Raw genomic sequence first — 19,432 nt, 5'->3', positions numbered from 1 at the left:
AGTGAGAAGTGTTATGGTGTTCAGGTATAGCAGCAGCATGAATGCAATTTTGTGTTCTTTGTATCCTCCCAAGAGCATCTCTGTGAAAGATAAGGATGCAATTAAATTTTTACCAACGCAAAGAAGTAACGGATAGTTTGATAAGAAGCGTATCCTGTAGCTCCAAGTACATCCACTGCATTAAAACATAACATAGGCAGCAGAAGAAACGGAAAACGGAAAGCAGAAACTGAAACGTTTCATTTCCTTTTCTTTTTGTTTCCTTTTCTGGTGAGATGGGGCTTCACCTTCATGCATCTGGACTTTCCATATATGTGCTGGTGGAGGAACCCCCCCTCCAGCGCATCGTAGCTGGTCCACTCACTAATTGCGTGCACCCAAAATTAGTAAACAATTGCTGCAGATATAGTCAATCATTAGATGCCTCTTGTGAAGATCTAGTTGGATCGAAAGCTTAGATTTTTGTTCTGGTTGTAGTTGAATTCGAATCCGTGGGTCTAAACTTACCCAAAAGTTTATTTTTTTCGAAAATTATTATTTATTTTTTATGATTTTTCGCGTGAGGCAGGCGAGTGTCTAATGTCTCGTGTTCCTCCTGTTTGCGTGCAAATTGTGTTATTTTTTTTCTTCAAAATTGTTCTATTCTATCCAAGAGAAAGGGAAGAACAGAATAAAGCCATGGTAAAGAAAATCAAAAGAGCTAGGATGCTAAAAGTTAAGTCGGACGTGGTCATCTTTTGGAAATTCCGAGAATTTTAGTTTGATTTCGAGAAACCTTTCTAAGTTTGACCATCTAATTCTCCTGCAATTTGGTGGCAATATAGTAGGTGAAGGGATCACTGCATCCAAATCTTGTAAAGCTTCACTGGTAAGTCTGCCATAAAAATTAAAAAGAGCCTTGACTAAATTTTGCGGTTGAAATGACGTCAAAATGGAAGCCTTTTGAGCATGCATCGCTGCTCTACGCTCCTCCCAAAACCAAAACCGCTCTCTCTCTCTCATACTCTCTCTCATACTTTGTTTTATTCCTCCCACTCCACCCCACCCATTAATTACATATCGGTCATTTCCTTATATCCTCCTCCTAGGGGATTATATATATAGAGGAATCAGTGGGTTGTTTCCCATTACCCTTAGTCCCTTAAGTCTCTCCTCTCCCCTTCCCTTTGTTCACTAGTGGCTAGCTTAGTCCCCTTACCATGGATCTCAAGCTAGTATTCCTTCTAATCTTAGCCTTCCTCCTCCCCTCCTACTTCTTGCTGAGAGCCGCATGGATCACCATCTCATGCTACTACCTGAAACCCAGAGGCATCAAGAGATTCATGGCCAAGCAAGGGGTCCATGGCCCCGAGCCCCGGTTTCTAGTCGGTAATCTGAAGGACATCGCCGCGCTCGTCTCCAAGGCCACTGCCGCCGACATGGACTCGATCAGCCACGACATCGTGGGCCGCCTCATGCCCCATTACGTCCTCTGGTCCAAAATCTATGGTATGTTTAAGCCGCGGCAAGCAACACTAGTCGATCAAAGTAGTAATAGTAATAGTAATAGTAACTAATAGTTGCATGCATAGTGACCCGCCACCTTAGTTGATGATCAACAGGGAAGAGATTCATATACTGGTATGGGAGCGAGCCGAGGCTGTGCTTGACCGAGACTGAGATGATCAAAGAGCTGCTGTCCTCCAAGTATGTGCAAGTCTCAGGTAAGTCCTGGCTACAGCAACAAGGATCAAAGCACTTCATAGGACAAGGGCTGTTGATGGCAAATGGGACCAACTGGTTCCACCAGCGTCATGTTGTGGCCCCAGCATTCATGGCTGACAAGCTCAAGGTATATATTCCCATATGCATGTCAAATTGATCATTGCACCGAAGAAAATTTTCTAATGGAGATCGATTTTGGTGATCATGAATTGATCGAGCAGGGTCATGTTGGGTACATGGTGGACTGCACTAAGCAAACGATAAAGGCACTCCGTGACGTAATCGCCTCAGGGGATAATAATATTAATAATAACGAGGTGGAAATCGGTGCCTACTTGACTCGATTAACCGGTGATATCATATCCCGCACCGAGTTCGATGGCAGCTACGAGACTGGGAAGCAAATCTTCCACCTCCTCGAGAGCTTGCAGAGCCTCACGGCCCAATCCAGCCGCTACTTGTGGATCCCCGGTAGTCGGTGAGTCCGAATCCGAGTCCAGGCTTAGTTTAAATAATAATAATATATATATATATATATATATTATATATTCTTTCTTTTATTTTTGTTTTAAAAAATTGCTTGGATTTGATCCAAATTCACGTGATGTTTCTACTTAATATTCTCCCCCATCCCTGGCGTGCCCATCAATGTCGGTTAGTTTTCGACAGTGGCACTAACTTCAACTCCAATTGCGTGTTTTGATTCCTGCAACTGGCTTAATTACGTGTCCATTTTTGGGTTCCCTAACTAGTGTAAAAAAAAATTTAATCTCTGCTGTTTAGGTTCTTTCCCAGCAAGTTCCGGAGGGAGATCAAATCCCTGAAGACAGAGGTGGAGAGGTTGCTGATGAACATAATCCAGAGCAGGAAAGACTGCGCCGAGATAGGGAGGACGTCATCGTACGGGAAAGGGCTGCTTGGGTTGCTGCTGGCCGAGGCACAAAAGAAGAAGGACGGGTGTAGTTATAGCCTTAATTTGGTCATGGATGAGTGCAAGACATTCTTCTTTGCTGGACACGAGACCTCAGCTTTGCTGCTCACTTGGACCGTGATGCTGCTTGCCACGAATCCGACGTGGCAAGACAAGGCTCGGGCCGAGGTGGCTCAAGTCTGCGGGGATGAGCCTCCGTCGGCCGACCATCTTTCTAAGCTCACCGTGGTGAGTACACTAATACTTATATTTTATAATAGAAAGAAAAGAAAAGGAAAAAAAAAAAAGTCGCTTTGATATTTATGTTAATATGTTAAAGTTACTAGCTTAGCTTGCTTCTTCTTCTTCTTCTTTTGGTTTGCAGCTGCACATGATAATTAACGAGTCGCTCAGGCTGTATCCTCCGGCGACGCTTCTACCAAGAATGGCATTTGAGGAGATGAAGCTAGGCGACCTCCACGTACCAAAGGGGCTGTCTATCTGGATCCCGGTGCTCGCGATCCACCACGACGAGGAAATCTGGGGGAAGGATGTGCATGAGTTCAACCCGGAGAGGTTCGCCGCCCGGTCGTTCGCCCTAACTCGCAACTTCCTGCCCTTCGCGTCCGGGCCGCGCAACTGCGTCGGCCAGGCTTACGCCATGATGGAAGCAAAGATCATCTTGGCCATGCTGCTCTCCAGCTTCAGCTTCACTATCTCCGACAACTACCGGCATGCGCCGGTCAATGTCCTCACCTTGAAGCCCAAGCATGGAGTTCAAGTCTACTTGAAACCCCTCAAGCCGTAGTTCCAGGGACCTTTTTTGTTCTTAGGTTCCGGTTTTTGATGAGCATATAATCTTGTGAAGGTCGAGGAGAGTTACATAGAACAATATAGAGATTAAACATATCATATGCTCCCTTACAGTGAAAAGAAGAAGAAGAAAAAAAAAAGGCATGGATTCCTCAAGCCTTGGTTGGTAATCATATTTCTAGTTTGTTTTTTAAGTACAAACTTTCTTTCTCATAACACAACAAAGTAGAGTATACTTTAACGTTTAGACGATGAGCCACTTACAGTTGTAAAGCACACAATGAAGGAAAAAAGATGGTAGTTTTCCATCTACTAATCAACAAAAAGAAGACAAGCTTTTGAGGACCTTGGTTGCGTCTCAATACGTAAAGTTAAGCACCCCATGATGGAATTTTATATTATTCCAAGCAAATAAATAAATAAGAAAAGAAGGTTACAGTAAGAACTTGATACCAGATTAGTGTCTAATTTTATAGCATATCATGCCATTAGAGGCATCGAAAAGAAGCCCTATCCCTATCCCTATCTCGATCGATCCTTTGTTCATGTAACTAATTACTAAGTGATTAGGATAGATGGATCAATTCCTCAACCCCACTCTAATTTGCTTTTCGATGTAGCACGTGTCTTTCAGCACTGTCCTATAGCTACTAAGCACTTAAATTAACCTTTTGAGCAATTGGTGGACTGTGGAAGTGCTAAGTGATCAAGGATATTTATAATTATATCATTCGTATGGTACCGCAGAAAGTAGTGTAGTCAAAGATAAAAGAAGAGTGGATAAGCCCACAGGTGTTAAATAAACAACTAAGCAAGATATGCATCCTTAATGCGCTGTAAAATGATACCTAAGTTCTACCCTAAGTGCTCTACTTCCTTCTTCTTCTTCTTCTTCTTCTTCTTCTTCTTCTTCTTTTTTTCTTTCATCAATCTTAAAAGCTTAAACAGTTAGAAAATAGACGTGAATATGATGCTCTTAGATCGTCCCTTTCGATTCCTTGTTTTATGGCGAATACATAATTACATCTACTAAGTGATACCATGTCCACCAACTCATACTAGCCATTGGATGATTAGTTTTGACTAAATCGACCGAGTTGACTTATGCTTTCTTTACATGGTCACTACTCCTCCTAGGGGGAAGTGTGTCTTAAGCTTTGGCTTTGGAATAAATTCTTCATATATATATATATATATATATATATATATATATATATATATATATATATATATATTTATTTATTTATAAATTTCTTTTTATTTTTTATTTTCTTTTAAACAAAAGGGGTAACTATACGTGAGGATCATGCATTGGTCAAAGTGGGGGGTGGTGATGATTCTATTAGTTAATTTTATGGGATGGTTTTAGCAATCCAAGAGATGTAAGTGGCTCCATGGATAATTGAATGGATAGAAGTTTTAAAGGCAATGGTATGTGGTGATGGGGGCCATCAGCCATGGGCTTCTTTATTCTCCTATAATAAAAGGACAAATTAAAAGGAGGCTATATGGTGGGTAGGAGGGGTTTATTTAAATGGAATTTGGGGTGCACGAGTGGGAATAACAAATCGATCGAGATGCCTCGCGCACCCAAAGAGGGCCCAACACTGAGAGCCTTAGCCCACTCTTTTGTGGGCCGTCTTGGAAAGTGGGGAGCATTGCATTTTTGTATGACTCCTCCACTCGCCACTAGGAGAGGCATGAATGATGTTTCTACTCACCTCCCAATTGACTGACCATCTTGTTCTAGCTTCTAGGTGGCTGGGGATTAACATTAGGGTTGTAGTCAGCTCTCTCTCTCTCTCTCTCTCTCTCTCTCTCTCTCTCATCCTACAGACTAAGTAGGTTGGATAATATAGAGACGGTCGATCGAGAATTAGCAAGGATTCAGTGCACATCGACCCGTTTGGGTCAACCCGGTGAGCGGCTGGACGAGTGTTAGTGCATCATTGCTATGTATTCAATGATCTCTATTATATCTAAAGGTAAACACAAAACGTCATATAATTAAGAGCGGACATGATCGGAGTCATTTAATGTATACGATTGATATATTGTCATGTAGGCTGGACAATACGAGGGTTGGTCTATCATGTTGGAATTTCATATCCCGTGACCTATTTTTATTAATTTAGGAGCACGATAGGATGTGCGACAGTGCATCAATCGTGTGTATTCCATGATTTTGATCATTCCTGAAAGTAAATACAAGGGGTCGTAAAATTATAATGAACACAATTGATCAACTTAGTATATCGTGCTAGGATTCAGCAGGTGTTAGACTTATTTATATCAGTCTAGGTGCACGATTGAATGCACATTAATGCGTCAATCATTTGCACTTTATAGTCTTAATCGTACTAGAAAGAAGATACAAAATGGTTAAAGAATTACAACAAACACAATTGAAACCATCGAATGCACGCAATTAATACATTGTTCATATTTGAGTGCAAGTATAAACTAGTCCCTAAGCTTTCGGCACACACTAAACTATAATAACTTTCCCTAGATATAAGATTAGAACTTAGGGCTAAGACTTCCTAGCAATCAATGGTTTTGTCATTGGAACATCATTTATGTGGTCCCTCGCAATTTTGTTTTGAGTAGACTTTAGACTCTCTTCATAGGCAGTTACAAATACTTTTGTTAGGCGCAAAGGGCTTTTCTTTCTTTCTTTTTTAAAATTGGAATCTAGCTAAAAAGTTGTGAGACTAGAACAAATTAACTATGTGCAAACTTTATAATTTCTCGAGTGGCTCAAGTTTGCTCGATTAAAATGTTGAAACTAATATGAGTTAATTCTTATCTATAATTTTTTTTCTTCTATATATATATTCTCTTTCATGATAGTAGTGGCAGCCAAAAGTACTCATGATATACAGGTCTCCAATTTGGCCCGTTTGTAGTGCCACTCTTTGACTGGGGTTAAAAGATGCCACTAAGAAGCGAGTACAAAATCATAGGCTTGCTTGTTCCTTATCTTACATTTGCTAAATGTCATCTCGAGTTCTAAGGAATCTACTACTCACAAATTATGTACAAGAAATGAGTACATGGTGGAACTTAATTTTTCTCATTCAACTAACAAAAGGATTAGACTTTACAAATTCTATCTTTAATTTTATTATTTTTTTTTGAAGGATAAAAGTAAAATAATTCTTAGATGATCTAAATATTTTTCAAACAGATAATCAAAGCCGTACAAAAATGACAGCAAACGGTTTGAATAGACTAGTTTGTCGAGTAATACAAGTGGAAAGTAGTCATGGAGCACGTTGATCCTCCCACTAGAGAAGAGAAGAGAAGAGATGAGAAGAGAATAAGAAGTAAGGCCTTAGGGTTACCCAACTTGTACCTTAGCTAGGTACGGTATATCCATCTCTATCTCTCTCTCTCTCTGGCTGTGTATATAAATTACTTGACCTTTGCCTTCAACTAGCTTTCAGTCTTGTCAAAGATACTTTTGTCAACCATTAGAGATAGGATTTGGCATTGAGAGTTTGGAATCATGAGAGAGACAAGCAACAAAGGTTGTGATAAGATGATACATGGGATGGGACGAATAAATTCCAGCCGTTTTGTATTGCTTGGCTTCTTTTCATTCTAATGCTCAGTCAACTTGAGAACCAATTCACCTCATGGGTCCAAATCATGTACCTAATTGTCCCTTAAACTTGCTTATAGCAACAGTATGTAGAATGTTAGACACAATGCATCATTGTAGAAAAGTTTATTACTGTAGCCATCTTTTGGAACCATTGTATGTGATCAATATAGGTGGAGAAGTTTATTTCTGCTAATTAATTATCTAACAAGGAATAGGATTCCAATCTACTAATCTCTTAGTAGGTGCTTGTCGAGGTTGTAGGTTGTAGATTAAATTCTAAATTAACTTAATTTCCTTGGCTCTATGTATCGGTAAAAAGAATTAATTAATTGAGTTGGATTCACAAAATTAACGGTGTCTCTAGTTTAACGGTATTTATTTTGCCCTTCATACTCTTCTCATTTTTATTTTCTGAATAGTTGAAGAATAAAATAATCGTATTGCGATTTAAAAGTTATTATCCTATGAACTTTCTCTATTAAAAAGACTCAAACTATCTAGAGAAAATCGGAAAAGAAATAAGGCGGTCCCTTGATTTTTATTTTTCGCCGACCCTAGCAGCTCTCTGTCAGTGTTTGATATCTTCTCTTCATCTAAGGGTTTGCCCCAATCGGTTACTTTGCCAACGCTTTCCCCCAACTAGGGGAGAAGAGAGACTTTCTTCTCTTATCAAAATTTTCCTTCTCCTCCTCTTTGTCTATATTTTTCTCTTTGCTGTTCTCCTTACCATCCCCCTCGTCGTTTTTCCTTGCTTTCGTCGAATCTCCCTATACGCTAATTCTCATTGCTTCCTCCTTTTCTTTTCATCGATCTCCACTTTCCAATCCTGTTCCTTCCTCTAGTCTTCTCTCCTTTCATTTCCTCTCTTTCTTTCTTCCCCCTACCTCTCTATTTGTGCCCATCACCCCATCATCACCGACTCGGGGCCATAAGTACCCTTCGGACGACTTCACCTCTCTCTAGTAGCAGGCTCTCAAAGGTAGCTTTCCATTTCTCTCCATCACTCATCTTCGAGGCTACCTCCTCTTTGCTATCAACTTTAGCATCTATTTCTCCTCCGACATAGGATCACACCGCCCTCTTCTCCTTTATCGCTTCTTCTCCCTCACTCAGTTTGTTGTTGTCCACTGTTTCCACCTGCTGCGCGTCATCCGGCTTGTCTCCCTTCTTCTCCATCTTTGCTCACCTTTCTCGTACCGCTCCGGCAAGAGTGACGACTATGGAATTCTAATAGTCGTCAAGTCACGTAGTTTATTAGGTTATTATTTTTAAAAAAATTTGCTAATTGTAGCTACACTATTTCAAGATCTACCCAAAATTGAGAGGAAGTTAAAGCTAGCTAACCTATTATCTATCAACACAAGTCTCTCTTATTCAAATCTCATATGCCCTTGGATTTTGATGCTTATTTTTTTAATAGTATTAGTAGAGGCCTCTTCAAAATATCTCATTTTTTTCTAAATGTATCAAATTTGTAAATTATGATTAGAATTAGTGAAGTTATCTACGAACGAGCTATTCCTTAAAATATATATATATAGAGAGAGATAAATCAACATAATATCTCAACGAAACAAAACAAAACAAAAGATCTCCTCGATACCTCCTACACTGCCCATAGTATGTTAGAAAGTGTTAGAGAATATCATCATAATCGAGATTAAAAGATTCGTAATCCAACTCCTAAGCTCACAGATTACGGAAAGATGGCATAAAACTTTTTCCCAATTATTCCTGTGGGCCGGGCCAACCATAAGCCCGAGAACTGGAGTCTAATGGTCATGCACATGCTATGATAATATGGTATGCTAATGCTACTCTTTATGGCAACACACGACACTAATAAATACTAACTACGTACTCATTATTGCCCTTCTTCTCTTTTATCTATTCTTATTATTATATAATAATAAGAAGAAGAAGAAGAAGAAGAAGTGGAAGAAGACGAAAGAAGAGTTTAGCATGGTCCCTAATCGATCCATTTCTTAACTAATGCTCATTGGGATTGGTTTCATTAGCCAACTAAAACTCCTATTTTTGAGCTTGGTATTAATTAAGTTCGGAACTTTCTCGACTACACGCAGTCTTAGTTTTCTTTTCCATTTCTTTTTTTTTTTTTTTTTTTTTGAAAAATCGACGTGTTCTCCAACTGCGATGCTGACAAAGAGAGGTGATGTTAATTTTATACACTATGATGGATGAGATCTTTACACGCATTTTGAATTATAAAGAGATGTTATCTGGGTACGATATTCGAAGTTGAGGGATACTGCTGATGGAAGGATTTATTATTCTACTCTTCACCTTTATGATATCAGTCAATGGTAATCAAAAACATTCTGTATTTTATTAATATTTATTAATCAATCCTTCATTATGAATTTAATTCTTAAAACACTAACAAAATCTAAAATATTACCTTTCATTTTAGAGAGGGATTTCAGTATTTTGGAGATTAAATCCTAAAAAATCCTTATACCAGCGACTGGTATTTGTCTATGGGCCAAAAGCAACTCGGTCGCTCGCCTATAACATTAAAACCGAGGGCCCTCCTAGTCCGGCTCAGGCGAGCCTCGGCCTGGCCCAGTCCGGTGATCCATGAGCAACTCCGGTTAATTGTACTTGTACTTACTTTAAATGTAAAACCAAAATTTTCTTTTAAGGTAACAAAATTCACCGGCAGAGTTGACTCGGAGGACAAATAGTGTGAACTATCTCTTTCTTTGTCCGATCGATGCCTCCCAGTGTTTTGCATGTGCAAAAAAGCAACCTAACATTGCACATAATTAACTAGATGTCCAAAAGTCACAGTAGGTATAAATGTTCAAATAGCAATGCTTCATTTCTTTCTTAACCGAGTGACTGTGAGCGTACAACAAGTACATTTACCAAACTTGCTAACTGCTGCTATTTTTCCCATCCAATAACTTCGGAACACAAAATATGCCATCACGATACAATACAATAGAATACAACTAAGACTACACCAATAGGATATAGCGTATTGGTGTACGGCCAGTCCTATTACACTTTGATGATATCGTTAATATGGACTGGGTACCTGTTGATACAATTGGTCCATGGCCCATTCACTGGGGTTTTCACCGTCTTTAAAGACTTCCAGACCACACTGTTGCATTTAAACCCACTGCCGAACCCAATCATCCAAACCCGGTCCCCTTTGCTCATCCTCCCCTTGGACTCGATGTAGTTGAGCTCGTACCACAGCGAGCTGCTCGACGTATTGCCGAACCGGTGCAGCGTCATCCGTGACGCCTCCACGTGCTCGTCCGACAGCTGCAGGCTCTTCTGCAGCTCGTCGATCACGGCTCTCCCGCCGGCGTGGATGCAGAAGTGCTCGAATGCCATTTTGAAGTCGGGTATGTATGGCTTAGACTTCACGTCGAAAACCTTGCGTGCGATGAGGGAGAAGAGGAACAGGATCTGCTCCGAGGCCGGGAGCACGAGGGGCCCGATGGTGGTGATGTTAGACTTGAGCGCGTCGCCGGCGATGGCCATGAGGTCCTTGGAGAGCCGGATCCCGGTGTTCCCGGCCTCGTCCTCCTCCTGGTACACGCACTTGTAGGCCTTGTCGTCCGCCCCCTTGTGGGTCCGCACCACGTGGGCGAGGCGGTACTTGGCGGCGCGGCCATCGGCGCGGCGGTTGGAGAGGAGCACGGCGGCGGCGCCCATCCGGAAGAGGCAGTTTGGGAGGAGCATAGCGCGCTCGTTCCCGGCGTAGTAGTTGGGGGTGATGATCTCGGTGGAGACGACGAGCGCGCGAGAGTTCCGATGCGCCTGGAGGAGGTCGTGGGCGAGGTCGACCGAGATGAGCCCGGCGCTGCATCCCATCCCGGATAAGTTATACGTTTTAACATCCCCCCTCAGTTTGTACTTATTCACCACCATCGCCGATAGCGACGGGGTCGGACTAAATAAGCTACAGTTGACTATCAGCAAGTCTATCTCATTCGTCTTCAACCCCGTCTTCTGAAGCAGCTCATCTACGGCCGAGAAGATCACGAGCTCGGCCTCTTCGCGGGCTGCGTTCATCGACGGCTGGGGAGGGATGAAATGGTTGGCCGGGGGTAGACAAGTCTCCTCCCCGAGGCCGGACCGCTGCAAGATGTTCACCTGGAACCTCACGCTCTTCTCGTCGAAGAAGGGCATGAGGCGAGCGTGCTCCAAGAAGGTCGAGAACGGCACCCGACAGTTCTGCGGCGGCCGGAAGCAGGCGTAGTCGACTAGATACACCGGCCGCGGCCGCCACATGCAGTAGACGGTGGCGACCATAGTAACCGAAAACACCCCGCACAGCACATACACCGCATCGACGTCGAGAAGGTACCGCCATTCCTCGGGTCTGTGATGATGAGAGAGCTCGAAAACGGCCGCCGCGACGACGGAGGCGATGAGGAAGGTGAAGAAGTTGTTTGTTAGGTACTGGCAGCCCTTCTTCAAGTGCTTGAGCTCCATCTTTATCTGTCAGTTAGTTAGTTAGACAGGAGTGGGAAAAGGGAGGAGGGGTAAGGAAGGAGAGGAGGAAGGCGACGAGGCTTTATAGAGCCATTGTACTTAAAAGAGGAGGGAATGCAAAGCTGGAGTTTAAATGATCGCAATAAATGGCGGCCGACGGGTAGTTCAAATAGTTGTTCAAGAGTCATGCAAAGTGGGGGGTGGTGGACATGGTCCAGAGTCATGCAATGCAAAGTGCTTGAGCTCCATCCTCCATTTCTAATTGCTACTATGTTCTAATTTACTTACTGATGCATTAATATCTAATATTCTAATAAATTAAATTATATAAAGAAGATTTGCAACTGCTTAATGTCTTACAATGTTGGTTTGCAAGTTAGGACAAAGGAGATATACAACTGGAACCTTAAATGGTTGCCAGATTCGTTGAGATCCCGTCCTACTAATCTAAATAGACCCATTCTTTTAAGTCTAGTGACATAGTACGAATATTTCGGTAAGTAACTCTACTGTGCATCGAGATTGACGTAGCACTCGACATTAATCCTTTTGGATGGTGGGCTGTGATAGCAGTTGGGTCCTTGGCATGCCCCAGGCTACTAATTTTACAATACTCCACCATATTATATAGACGTCTAGTTGAGCCCGGACCACAGGTAATTACTTGTCTAATCCTAATTACTGCACTCAAACACACATGATTAGGTAAGAAACAATACGCAATAATTGACGCAGACATTAATGATGTATTCATCAGGATTTGCTAATTATATCATTCTTTTATTAAAAAAATAAAATTCCTTAGTGATTCATGCTACTCGAATCGAATTTAATTTTGAGGTCTAATCGTCGGTAGTATTACTTTATAATTGTTTGATTGATTATTATCTTGTTAGAGAGGAAAACTAATTTCAAGCTCAAGACTTTGTTATATTACTAAGGAGAGACGAACTCTTGACCTTCTATATAAAAAATAGTATGTCTCATCTACTAAAATACCAATATATATATATATATATATATATATATATATATATATATATATATATATATATATATATGAAACCAAAGGAATTGTTTGAGAGATTTCATCATATGACATTTACTCATGAATTAATTGTTGCTAAAACTTAGGAAATGGAGTTAAAAAAAGGTTGCAATCAATGAGCATATTTAGGTCGTGTGTGAAAGGTTCAAATTGTAGATCGAGATTAACGTATAATGTCTACTTCAACATCTAACTTTTTATCTTTAATATTTTCCTAGCTAGCTTATCTTCTCTTCTTCTTTTTTTGTTTTTATAAAATAAAAAATTATTATTATTATTATTATTATTATTATTACTCACAAAATCTTAACCTCCATGCCGTGCGTATTAGTGTGATAGCTATTGGATTAAATTCTCTGCACCTGCTTATAACCCACTGGGTGGATGCTATCCCCTCTATATTAATGGCACCACCTGTACATTCTCACCAAATTAGGATGGCGGATGGTTATGATACATAAAGATATTATTTAATATTAGGACCAATTAACATGACCTTCCAACTTGTTCTTTATGTAAGATGATTATTTAACAAAACAGTAAAGAGTATTATTATATAGCTAAGATGACCAAAGTATTAAAAAAATATAACTAAGGGATCTACATGTGAAATTAATTTTTTTTGTTACTAATTATAACTTACATATTTAAATAAATAGATATACTTAGATGAGTTTCAAACAAGAGCAATATATATTCCATACTGACTTATTAAAAAAATAATTTTTATCTGTTGATAAATTAAAGGGTATACAAAGTATTTTAAGTATGTGATTATTAACCGATTCTTTAAGTATTTTTTTTTTTTATTTCTTATCCTTATTATCGTTCTCTTAATAATAGGAAATATGACTAATTTAATCTTACAATTTAGACATGTATTTCACTTCCAATTAATTTTACTTAGCGTTATTTAATCTCAACAGTTAAATTAGGAGAAACAATTAATAGTTCTTATTAAATTATTAGATTGAGATCTTCTATCTGCTATATTAGTTGCTCATCGACAATAAATAAATAAATATATATATTTTTGTATTGATTAAGAGAAGCCCACGGTCAAATCCTCTACTCTAGAGATTTAATAAAACACAATTACGAACACGACGTTTCTTAAATACGTCGTTGACTGCTACTGGGGTTACCATTTGATTCTGCCATTAGACTAATTGGATCCTTTGAATATTTAAATCACTTGTCGCTCCTCAAGCCGGTTGGTTGGTGCTTAACTTAAATAAGGTTGGCTCGCTATTAATTTTGCTATTCTTATAATTTTCAAAGCATTAAAGAGAAAGTCAGATACGCTGGTAAATGTTACTGTCGAACAGAGCTATCGAATGTAAAATAATACTTATACCCATGCATGCGTGTGTCATCTGTGTACTTATTGATATCAATACTGAGAGCATATTTGGTGATGTATGACAGTAGCAGTTCCTGAGATTTAGTTTGCATACATAGTTAGATACATATCAATGCAATGCAAGGATGACCTACATGGGTAGGTTTTGATTATGCTCGCTTAAATTTTATAGCTTTTTATAAAAGAGAGAATAATTATAGTATCGGATGTTAATGGGTTGGGCCATATCAAGATCTAAAGATTGATTTGGGCCAGACAGGTTCAATCTTTCATCTAATCCTTTAAGTTAAGAACGAATTCTATAGTTGATTTATTTCTATAATTTATAGTAGAAGATGATTCAGATGGTCAACCTCAATATTAATCGAGGAATCTTTTATATATAGTTATAGTTCTAGATAAGTCAATAGCCGAGTAGGAAAATGGGAATAATATTGGAGAATTGCATTATTTTTCCGAACGTGCGAAGATTAAATTGAGCTAAACTGAGTCAATTATACTAATTTTCAAACAGAATCAAGAACGCCTTCCAATCTGACTAGTAACTTCCAGCAAATCTTAAAGCCTAAGGATATTGATAGCTCTCTTCAACGCTCGTCCTTTTAAGCTTTATTCTTAAACTCTACTTACGATACAATCCAAACTATATCAAACTTGAAGCCACAACCAGCATGGTTAATATTCGCACAACAAATGATACTCAACTTGGAAGGTAAGCTAGTACCGTGGTTGAGTCTCATATGCTCGAGTTTTTACGTAGATTTTTTATGAAACTAATATTTAATAAGTTTTTATCGTGAAATATTTATATGTATATAATTTAGCCTTGTTGTATCGGGTTCTCATAGGAGTCTAACTTATAATAATTAGAAGACTAAGTTCTAGGAGGCGATTCATGTGATCTAATTTAATTAAAGTTGGAATCTAAAGAAAATATATTCAGGAAATCTGGAAGAAACTTTCTGTACTACGAAAGAAGAGTCTAGTAAGGCCAGAAGAGTTGAAGCATCCCACATTCTCACTAACAAAACATCCCTCCTTCACAGTGGAAACTTAGGCTGTTCCCAACTGTCATCCTCTCCCACTGATTCCTTCTTCCATCTACTAACAAATAATAAACAAATATATCCCACACATTACGCCGTCATCTCTCAGGAGCCCTAACACCAAACCTGAATTCCTACATTTCCTAGGGGTTGGATTGCAAAATTATGGCAAAAAGCTAATAAGTGGTGCTAGAATACATCATCTTTGTAAGGACGCGTGGCATTCTCTTATTTGGTAGAGATATGTTCTTCCTGTGCTACGGTCAGTATTTAATCCGGAAATCCACCGGCCCACACCTTGTTACCCTTTGGGCGTCGTTACCTTGTCTTTATCCCATTGGAGATCTCTCTCTCTCTCTCTCTTCGTCGTCGTGGAGCCTTGTTCGCAATCTTTCCAACTGTACTCTTCTGTTCTCTTTCTTTATTTCCTTCCTCCCTGTCTTGCCCGCGAATCTCTCTCTCTCTCTCTTTGTTCTCTCTCTGTACTATTTTATCTTCATGACGTTGACATTGGAGTTTCCCTTTACTTCTCTTCCTCCCGTGACTCCAACCCGATCCCAATGGAGTCCGACATGAGGGCGGTGGTGGAAAACCTCTCCGGTGTGGTGCGAGAGATCGCCGCCATGGGAGGGGACTTCGCCGGCGCCGGCGAGCTCAGGGGAGACTGCCTCAGGCTGGCCCGCAAGGTCTCCCTCCTCTCACACCTCCTCGACGAGGTCAAGGACTTCGTAGCCGCTAGGGCTGGAGACGCGACGGCGGTGGACGCCGCGGATAAGGCGGCGTCGTCGTCTTCGGGGGCGGTGGACCCGATGGGGCGACTCGAGGAGCTGCTCGTGGCGCTCGAGGCGGCGAAGAGGTTGCTCCTGATTGCTCGATCTGCGCCGCCGCCGGGTTCGGACAATGCTGTTACTGTGAGTCACCTGGTTCTTCGATCGTGAGTTGCATTCTGGCTTAAACTATATTGAGCTTTTTCTGGGACATTATGACGGGCATTTTGTTGGCGTTCTCTATTTTAGGTTTTACAACTGCAAAACCCAAGTAATAAGGGCGGTTGACGTCATCTTGTTGGGGGGTTTTGGTTCTTGATGTTGAGCTTGCATTCTATCTGCTGTAGTTCATTTTGGCTGTTCGTGTCAAGAATTTGGTTCCTTGTGGTTCATCAAGCTGAGTTGTTTTGGCCGACTTTTGATGTCACCTAAAGATTCTAAGACTGAGATCAACCTTTTAATATGTGTTGAGCGTATCATGAGCGAGTGGCTGCTCTCTTTTAATATATAATTTGCTATTCAGTTAAGAGAGCTATCAAATGCAATGATTTGAGAATTTGATATGATTCCTCTGATGCTTATCTGCTCATCTTTGGATCTTCAATACATTTCCATTGTTCTATCCTTGATAAAATTAGTGCAGTACCTAAAACTCCAGAAATGCTCAGAATCATTCAGATATTTCTAATTTCATAAGTCATTTGCCATGACGTTTTCATTGTATCCGCATTCCTCTGCCTGAGAATTCCCGGACTTAATACTAACATAGGTAGTGTCTCAGGAGAAACGGAGCTTCTTAAGTTTCATATCTTTTGTTGATATTCTGTTTCATTTAACACATAAAGAATTCATAATAATCTCGTCTATGTTCATAATAATATCTCCTTGTAAAAAGTGCCTTCTTATAGTCCTGTTATCGTGGGAGGCCCACCAGAGACTCTTATCCAGGCCATTACGTCACATACTGTTCTTTGATGAGGGATGATGGTTGTATGCTGCATGTTGATGCCTAATTGTTTTATTCTGTTTTTGCAGTCTTTTGTTGCATCTACTATCCCCAATTCATATTTGTATTCTTTGGTCACTTTTCAGTCCATTTGTTGTGATTTGAAAGTGGCTTGTGTCTAGATATTATCTTGGCAAAACATTTTCCTCTACTTGCTAATAATATGAGTCAGCAAGCAACTACGTGCGCTAGGGACTTATTTGAAACAAAATGTGGTCTTTCAGATTCTTTTAGTTTTTATCAATGACTGTATCATGATATCCTGCAACTCAGAATGGTTTTTACTTTCTCTTTTGATAGTTGCAGCTTCATAGGTATCAGCATGTTTTTTTCTAAGCTATACGGTGTCCTTAACTTTTTTAAGGTCCTCCTTTTTATTTGGTAGTCGATATTGGCTCATCACATCATTTGCAATGGCATCCAGCCTTATTGCACTTTGAAAATATTCTCATCATCAACGGCCAAATCCTCGGGCACATGCTTTCTTTCCTATCTAATCATTCTCTATGTTAAATTCTCTAGGATATGGCGAGCAAAAGTTTTGCTGTACAATTCCAGTACATGACATGGCTATTGGAAAAGGTTCTTGAGGAGCTGCCTTATGAATATTTTGAAATTTCAGATGAAGTCCAAGAACAAGTATGAGCAAACAACATGGCCCTTATGTTGTATGAAAGCTTCTGGAGTACCTCGCTAACATTACTTCTTTTCAGGTTGACCTTGTGCGTGCACAGCTGAGAAGAGGAATGGAGAAAAAGGGGACTCCTGATGTCAGAATATTTTCTGAAATTCATGAAGTATTGTATCACCTTGACACAGATGTCAGACAGCAATCACCTAGTAAGTCTGAGCCATCGCATAAAGGTACTAGAGATGATCACTCTGATTTCCAAGAAATTGTCGTACTGGTCACAGAAATAAATGGAAAATCTGTGTTGGATGCTGAGAAAATAACATCCGATCTAATTGAAAGACTTGAGAAAGCTAAAATCACCACCTCTTTGAAATCTGCTGGCGATGATACAAAAACTAGCGACGCTGTGGAAAAGACTACCGAGGAAGATAAAAAGCCTGAGTCTCTGGTGATTCCTGAGGATTTCCGCTGTCCAATATCTCTGGAACTGATGAGGGATCCTGTCATTGTATCCACAGGGCAGGTATGATTCTTGAAAACGCTTCAATTTTTAAAGTAACAAATTCAACTGAAATCTAAAGATCTTTCACATACTCACTAGCTTCCCATGAAAAATGCAGACTTATGAGCGTGCATTCATTCAAAGATGGATAGATTGTGGCAATCGAACATGTCCAAAAACTCAACAGAAGCTCCAGAACCTTACGCTAACACCTAACTACGTGCTAAGAAGCTTAATCATGCAGTGGTGTGAGGATAACAAGATTGAGCAGCCATGCAGACCTTTGGGCGGATGGATAAGAAAGAGCGATGGTTCTTTTCATGAGGTTAGTGGAGATAGAGCTGCTATTGATGCACTCATTCGTAATCTCTCCAGCAGGTCCTTGGATGAGAGGAAATCTGCTGCTGCTGAGATAAGATCCTTGGCGAAAAGGAGCACAGACAACCGTATTCTACTAGCAGAGGCAGGAGCTATTCCAGCTCTCGTGAATCTCTTGTCAGTAAAAGACTCAAAAACTCAAGAACATGCTGTGACAGCTTTACTCAACCTCTCTATTTATGATCATAACAAGGAACTCATAGTATTAGCTGGGGCTATTCTTCCGGTCATCCAAGTGCTTAGAATGGGTAGCATGGAAGCGAGAGAAAATGCTGCAGCAGCCATTTTCAGCTTATCTCTCATTGATGAGAACAAGATAACCATTGGTAGCACGCCCGGAGCAATGGATGCTTTGGTTGAATTGCTTCACAGTGGCAGCTCCAGGGGGAGAAAGGATGCTGCAACAGCGCTCTTTAACTTGTGCATTTATCAAGCAAACAAGGTTCGAGCTGTACGGGCAGGAATTTTGTCTCCTTTAGTCCAGATGCTCCAGGATTCGTCAAGCAATGTTATGGTAGATGAAGCATTGACCATATTGTCTGTTCTTGTGAGCCATCAAGATTGTAGGGTGGCTATAACTAAAGCTAACACCATACCCCTTCTGATAGACCTGTTAAGGGCCGGCCAACCACGCAACAAAGAGAATGCAGCAGCTGTGCTCCTCGCACTTTGCAAGAAAGACAATGAAAACCTTGCTTGCATAGGGAGGCTTGGTGCTCTTATACCATTGACTGAGCTCACAAAGACTGGTACAGATAGGGCCAAGCGCAAAGCTACCTCTCTTTTGGAGCTCCTTAGTAAGTTAAAGGTGCTCTAGGTGAACTCCAAATTTTATTCAGGGATTTCTTGTATACAGGGAAATTGTAAGTTTGTATCAAATGTGTGAGAATCCAGTAGATCAGATATTTGTTCGGTTTTTCTTTTCATTCTTTTTTTTCGCTTCTCTCTCCTTTATTTTTTGTGCAAAAATTGCATGAGTTCCATCTGTTTTCCCCATCGATTGATTGGACATTGGAATAAAAGGTTGATTCTTGTTTACTTCTGTTCATCAGAATGAGATTAGTGCGAACTATGAAATATTGCAATTTTGTTACTTGTCCAGTAGAGATTGCAGAGTTGACAACTTGCTCGTCAAATTCTGAAAAGATAAGAATGCCGGATTGTGTTTAAAATGA

The 19,432-nt window shown here is 40.2% G+C and overlaps 3 protein-coding genes across 4 annotated transcripts; 2 read left to right on the top strand and 1 right to left on the bottom strand.

The window, feature by feature from the left end:
• Window positions 1-1,086: 1,086 nt before the first annotated feature.
• LOC140780482 (cytokinin hydroxylase-like) lies at window positions 1,087-3,600 on the top strand. Its single transcript, XM_073126068.1, has 5 exons — window positions 1,087-1,488; window positions 1,602-1,831; window positions 1,926-2,182; window positions 2,488-2,863; window positions 3,000-3,600. Exons 1-5 carry the CDS (start codon window positions 1,200-1,202, stop codon window positions 3,420-3,422), a joined length of 1,575 nt encoding a protein of 524 aa, XP_072982169.1. The 5' UTR covers window positions 1,087-1,199; the 3' UTR covers window positions 3,423-3,600.
• Window positions 3,601-9,854: 6,254 nt separating this feature from the next.
• Window positions 9,855-11,572, bottom strand: LOC140782670 (3-ketoacyl-CoA synthase 6-like). The gene has a single exon (XM_073129370.1). It carries the CDS (start codon window positions 11,511-11,513, stop codon window positions 10,062-10,064), a length of 1,452 nt encoding a protein of 483 aa, XP_072985471.1. The 5' UTR covers window positions 11,514-11,572; the 3' UTR covers window positions 9,855-10,061.
• A 3,704-nt stretch (window positions 11,573-15,276) lies between these two features.
• Window positions 15,277-19,176, top strand: LOC140781768 (U-box domain-containing protein 10-like). 2 transcript variants are annotated; one of them, XM_073127962.1, is made up of 4 exons: window positions 15,277-15,881; window positions 17,266-17,382; window positions 17,457-17,900; window positions 17,998-19,176. In XM_073127962.1, exons 1-4 carry the CDS (start codon window positions 15,531-15,533, stop codon window positions 19,072-19,074), a joined length of 1,989 nt encoding a protein of 662 aa, XP_072984063.1. In that variant the 5' UTR covers window positions 15,277-15,530; the 3' UTR covers window positions 19,075-19,176. The 2 variants fall into 2 exon arrangements, with proteins under 2 accessions (XP_072984063.1, XP_072984072.1); XM_073127971.1 differs by having other exon boundaries at window positions 15,824-15,904.
• The last annotated feature ends 256 nt before the right edge of the window (window positions 19,177-19,432 follow it).

This window comes from Typha latifolia, chromosome 1 (genome assembly GCF_019914945.1).
Source record: "Typha latifolia isolate L0001 chromosome 1, TyphaL0001v2, whole genome shotgun sequence".
Classification (NCBI taxonomy): Eukaryota; Viridiplantae; Streptophyta; class Magnoliopsida; order Poales; family Typhaceae; genus Typha; species Typha latifolia.
The sequence above is the reverse complement of the archived record's forward strand: the minus strand, read 5'-3'. Positions and strand labels throughout refer to the sequence as shown.

Excerpts from the sequence above, each read along its gene's own strand:
- LOC140780482 (XM_073126068.1), top strand. The coding sequence starts at position 1,200 with ATGGATCTCAAGCTAGTATTCCTTCTAATCTTAGCCTTCCTCCTCCCC. Across the intron at positions 2,183-2,487 it reads TTGTGGATCCCCGGTAGTCG|GTTCTTTCCCAGCAAGTTCC; the intron begins GTGAGTCCGAAT and ends TCTGCTGTTTAG. Across the intron at positions 2,864-2,999 it reads ATCTTTCTAAGCTCACCGTG|CTGCACATGATAATTAACGA; the intron begins GTGAGTACACTA and ends TTTGGTTTGCAG.
- LOC140782670 (XM_073129370.1), bottom strand. The coding sequence starts at position 11,513 with ATGGAGCTCAAGCACTTGAAGAAGGGCTGCCAGTACCTAACAAACAAC.
- LOC140781768 (XM_073127962.1), top strand. The coding sequence starts at position 15,531 with ATGGAGTCCGACATGAGGGCGGTGGTGGAAAACCTCTCCGGTGTGGTG. Across the intron at positions 15,882-17,265 it reads GTTCGGACAATGCTGTTACT|GATATGGCGAGCAAAAGTTT; the intron begins GTGAGTCACCTG and ends TAAATTCTCTAG. Across the intron at positions 17,901-17,997 it reads TCATTGTATCCACAGGGCAG|ACTTATGAGCGTGCATTCAT; the intron begins GTATGATTCTTG and ends TGAAAAATGCAG.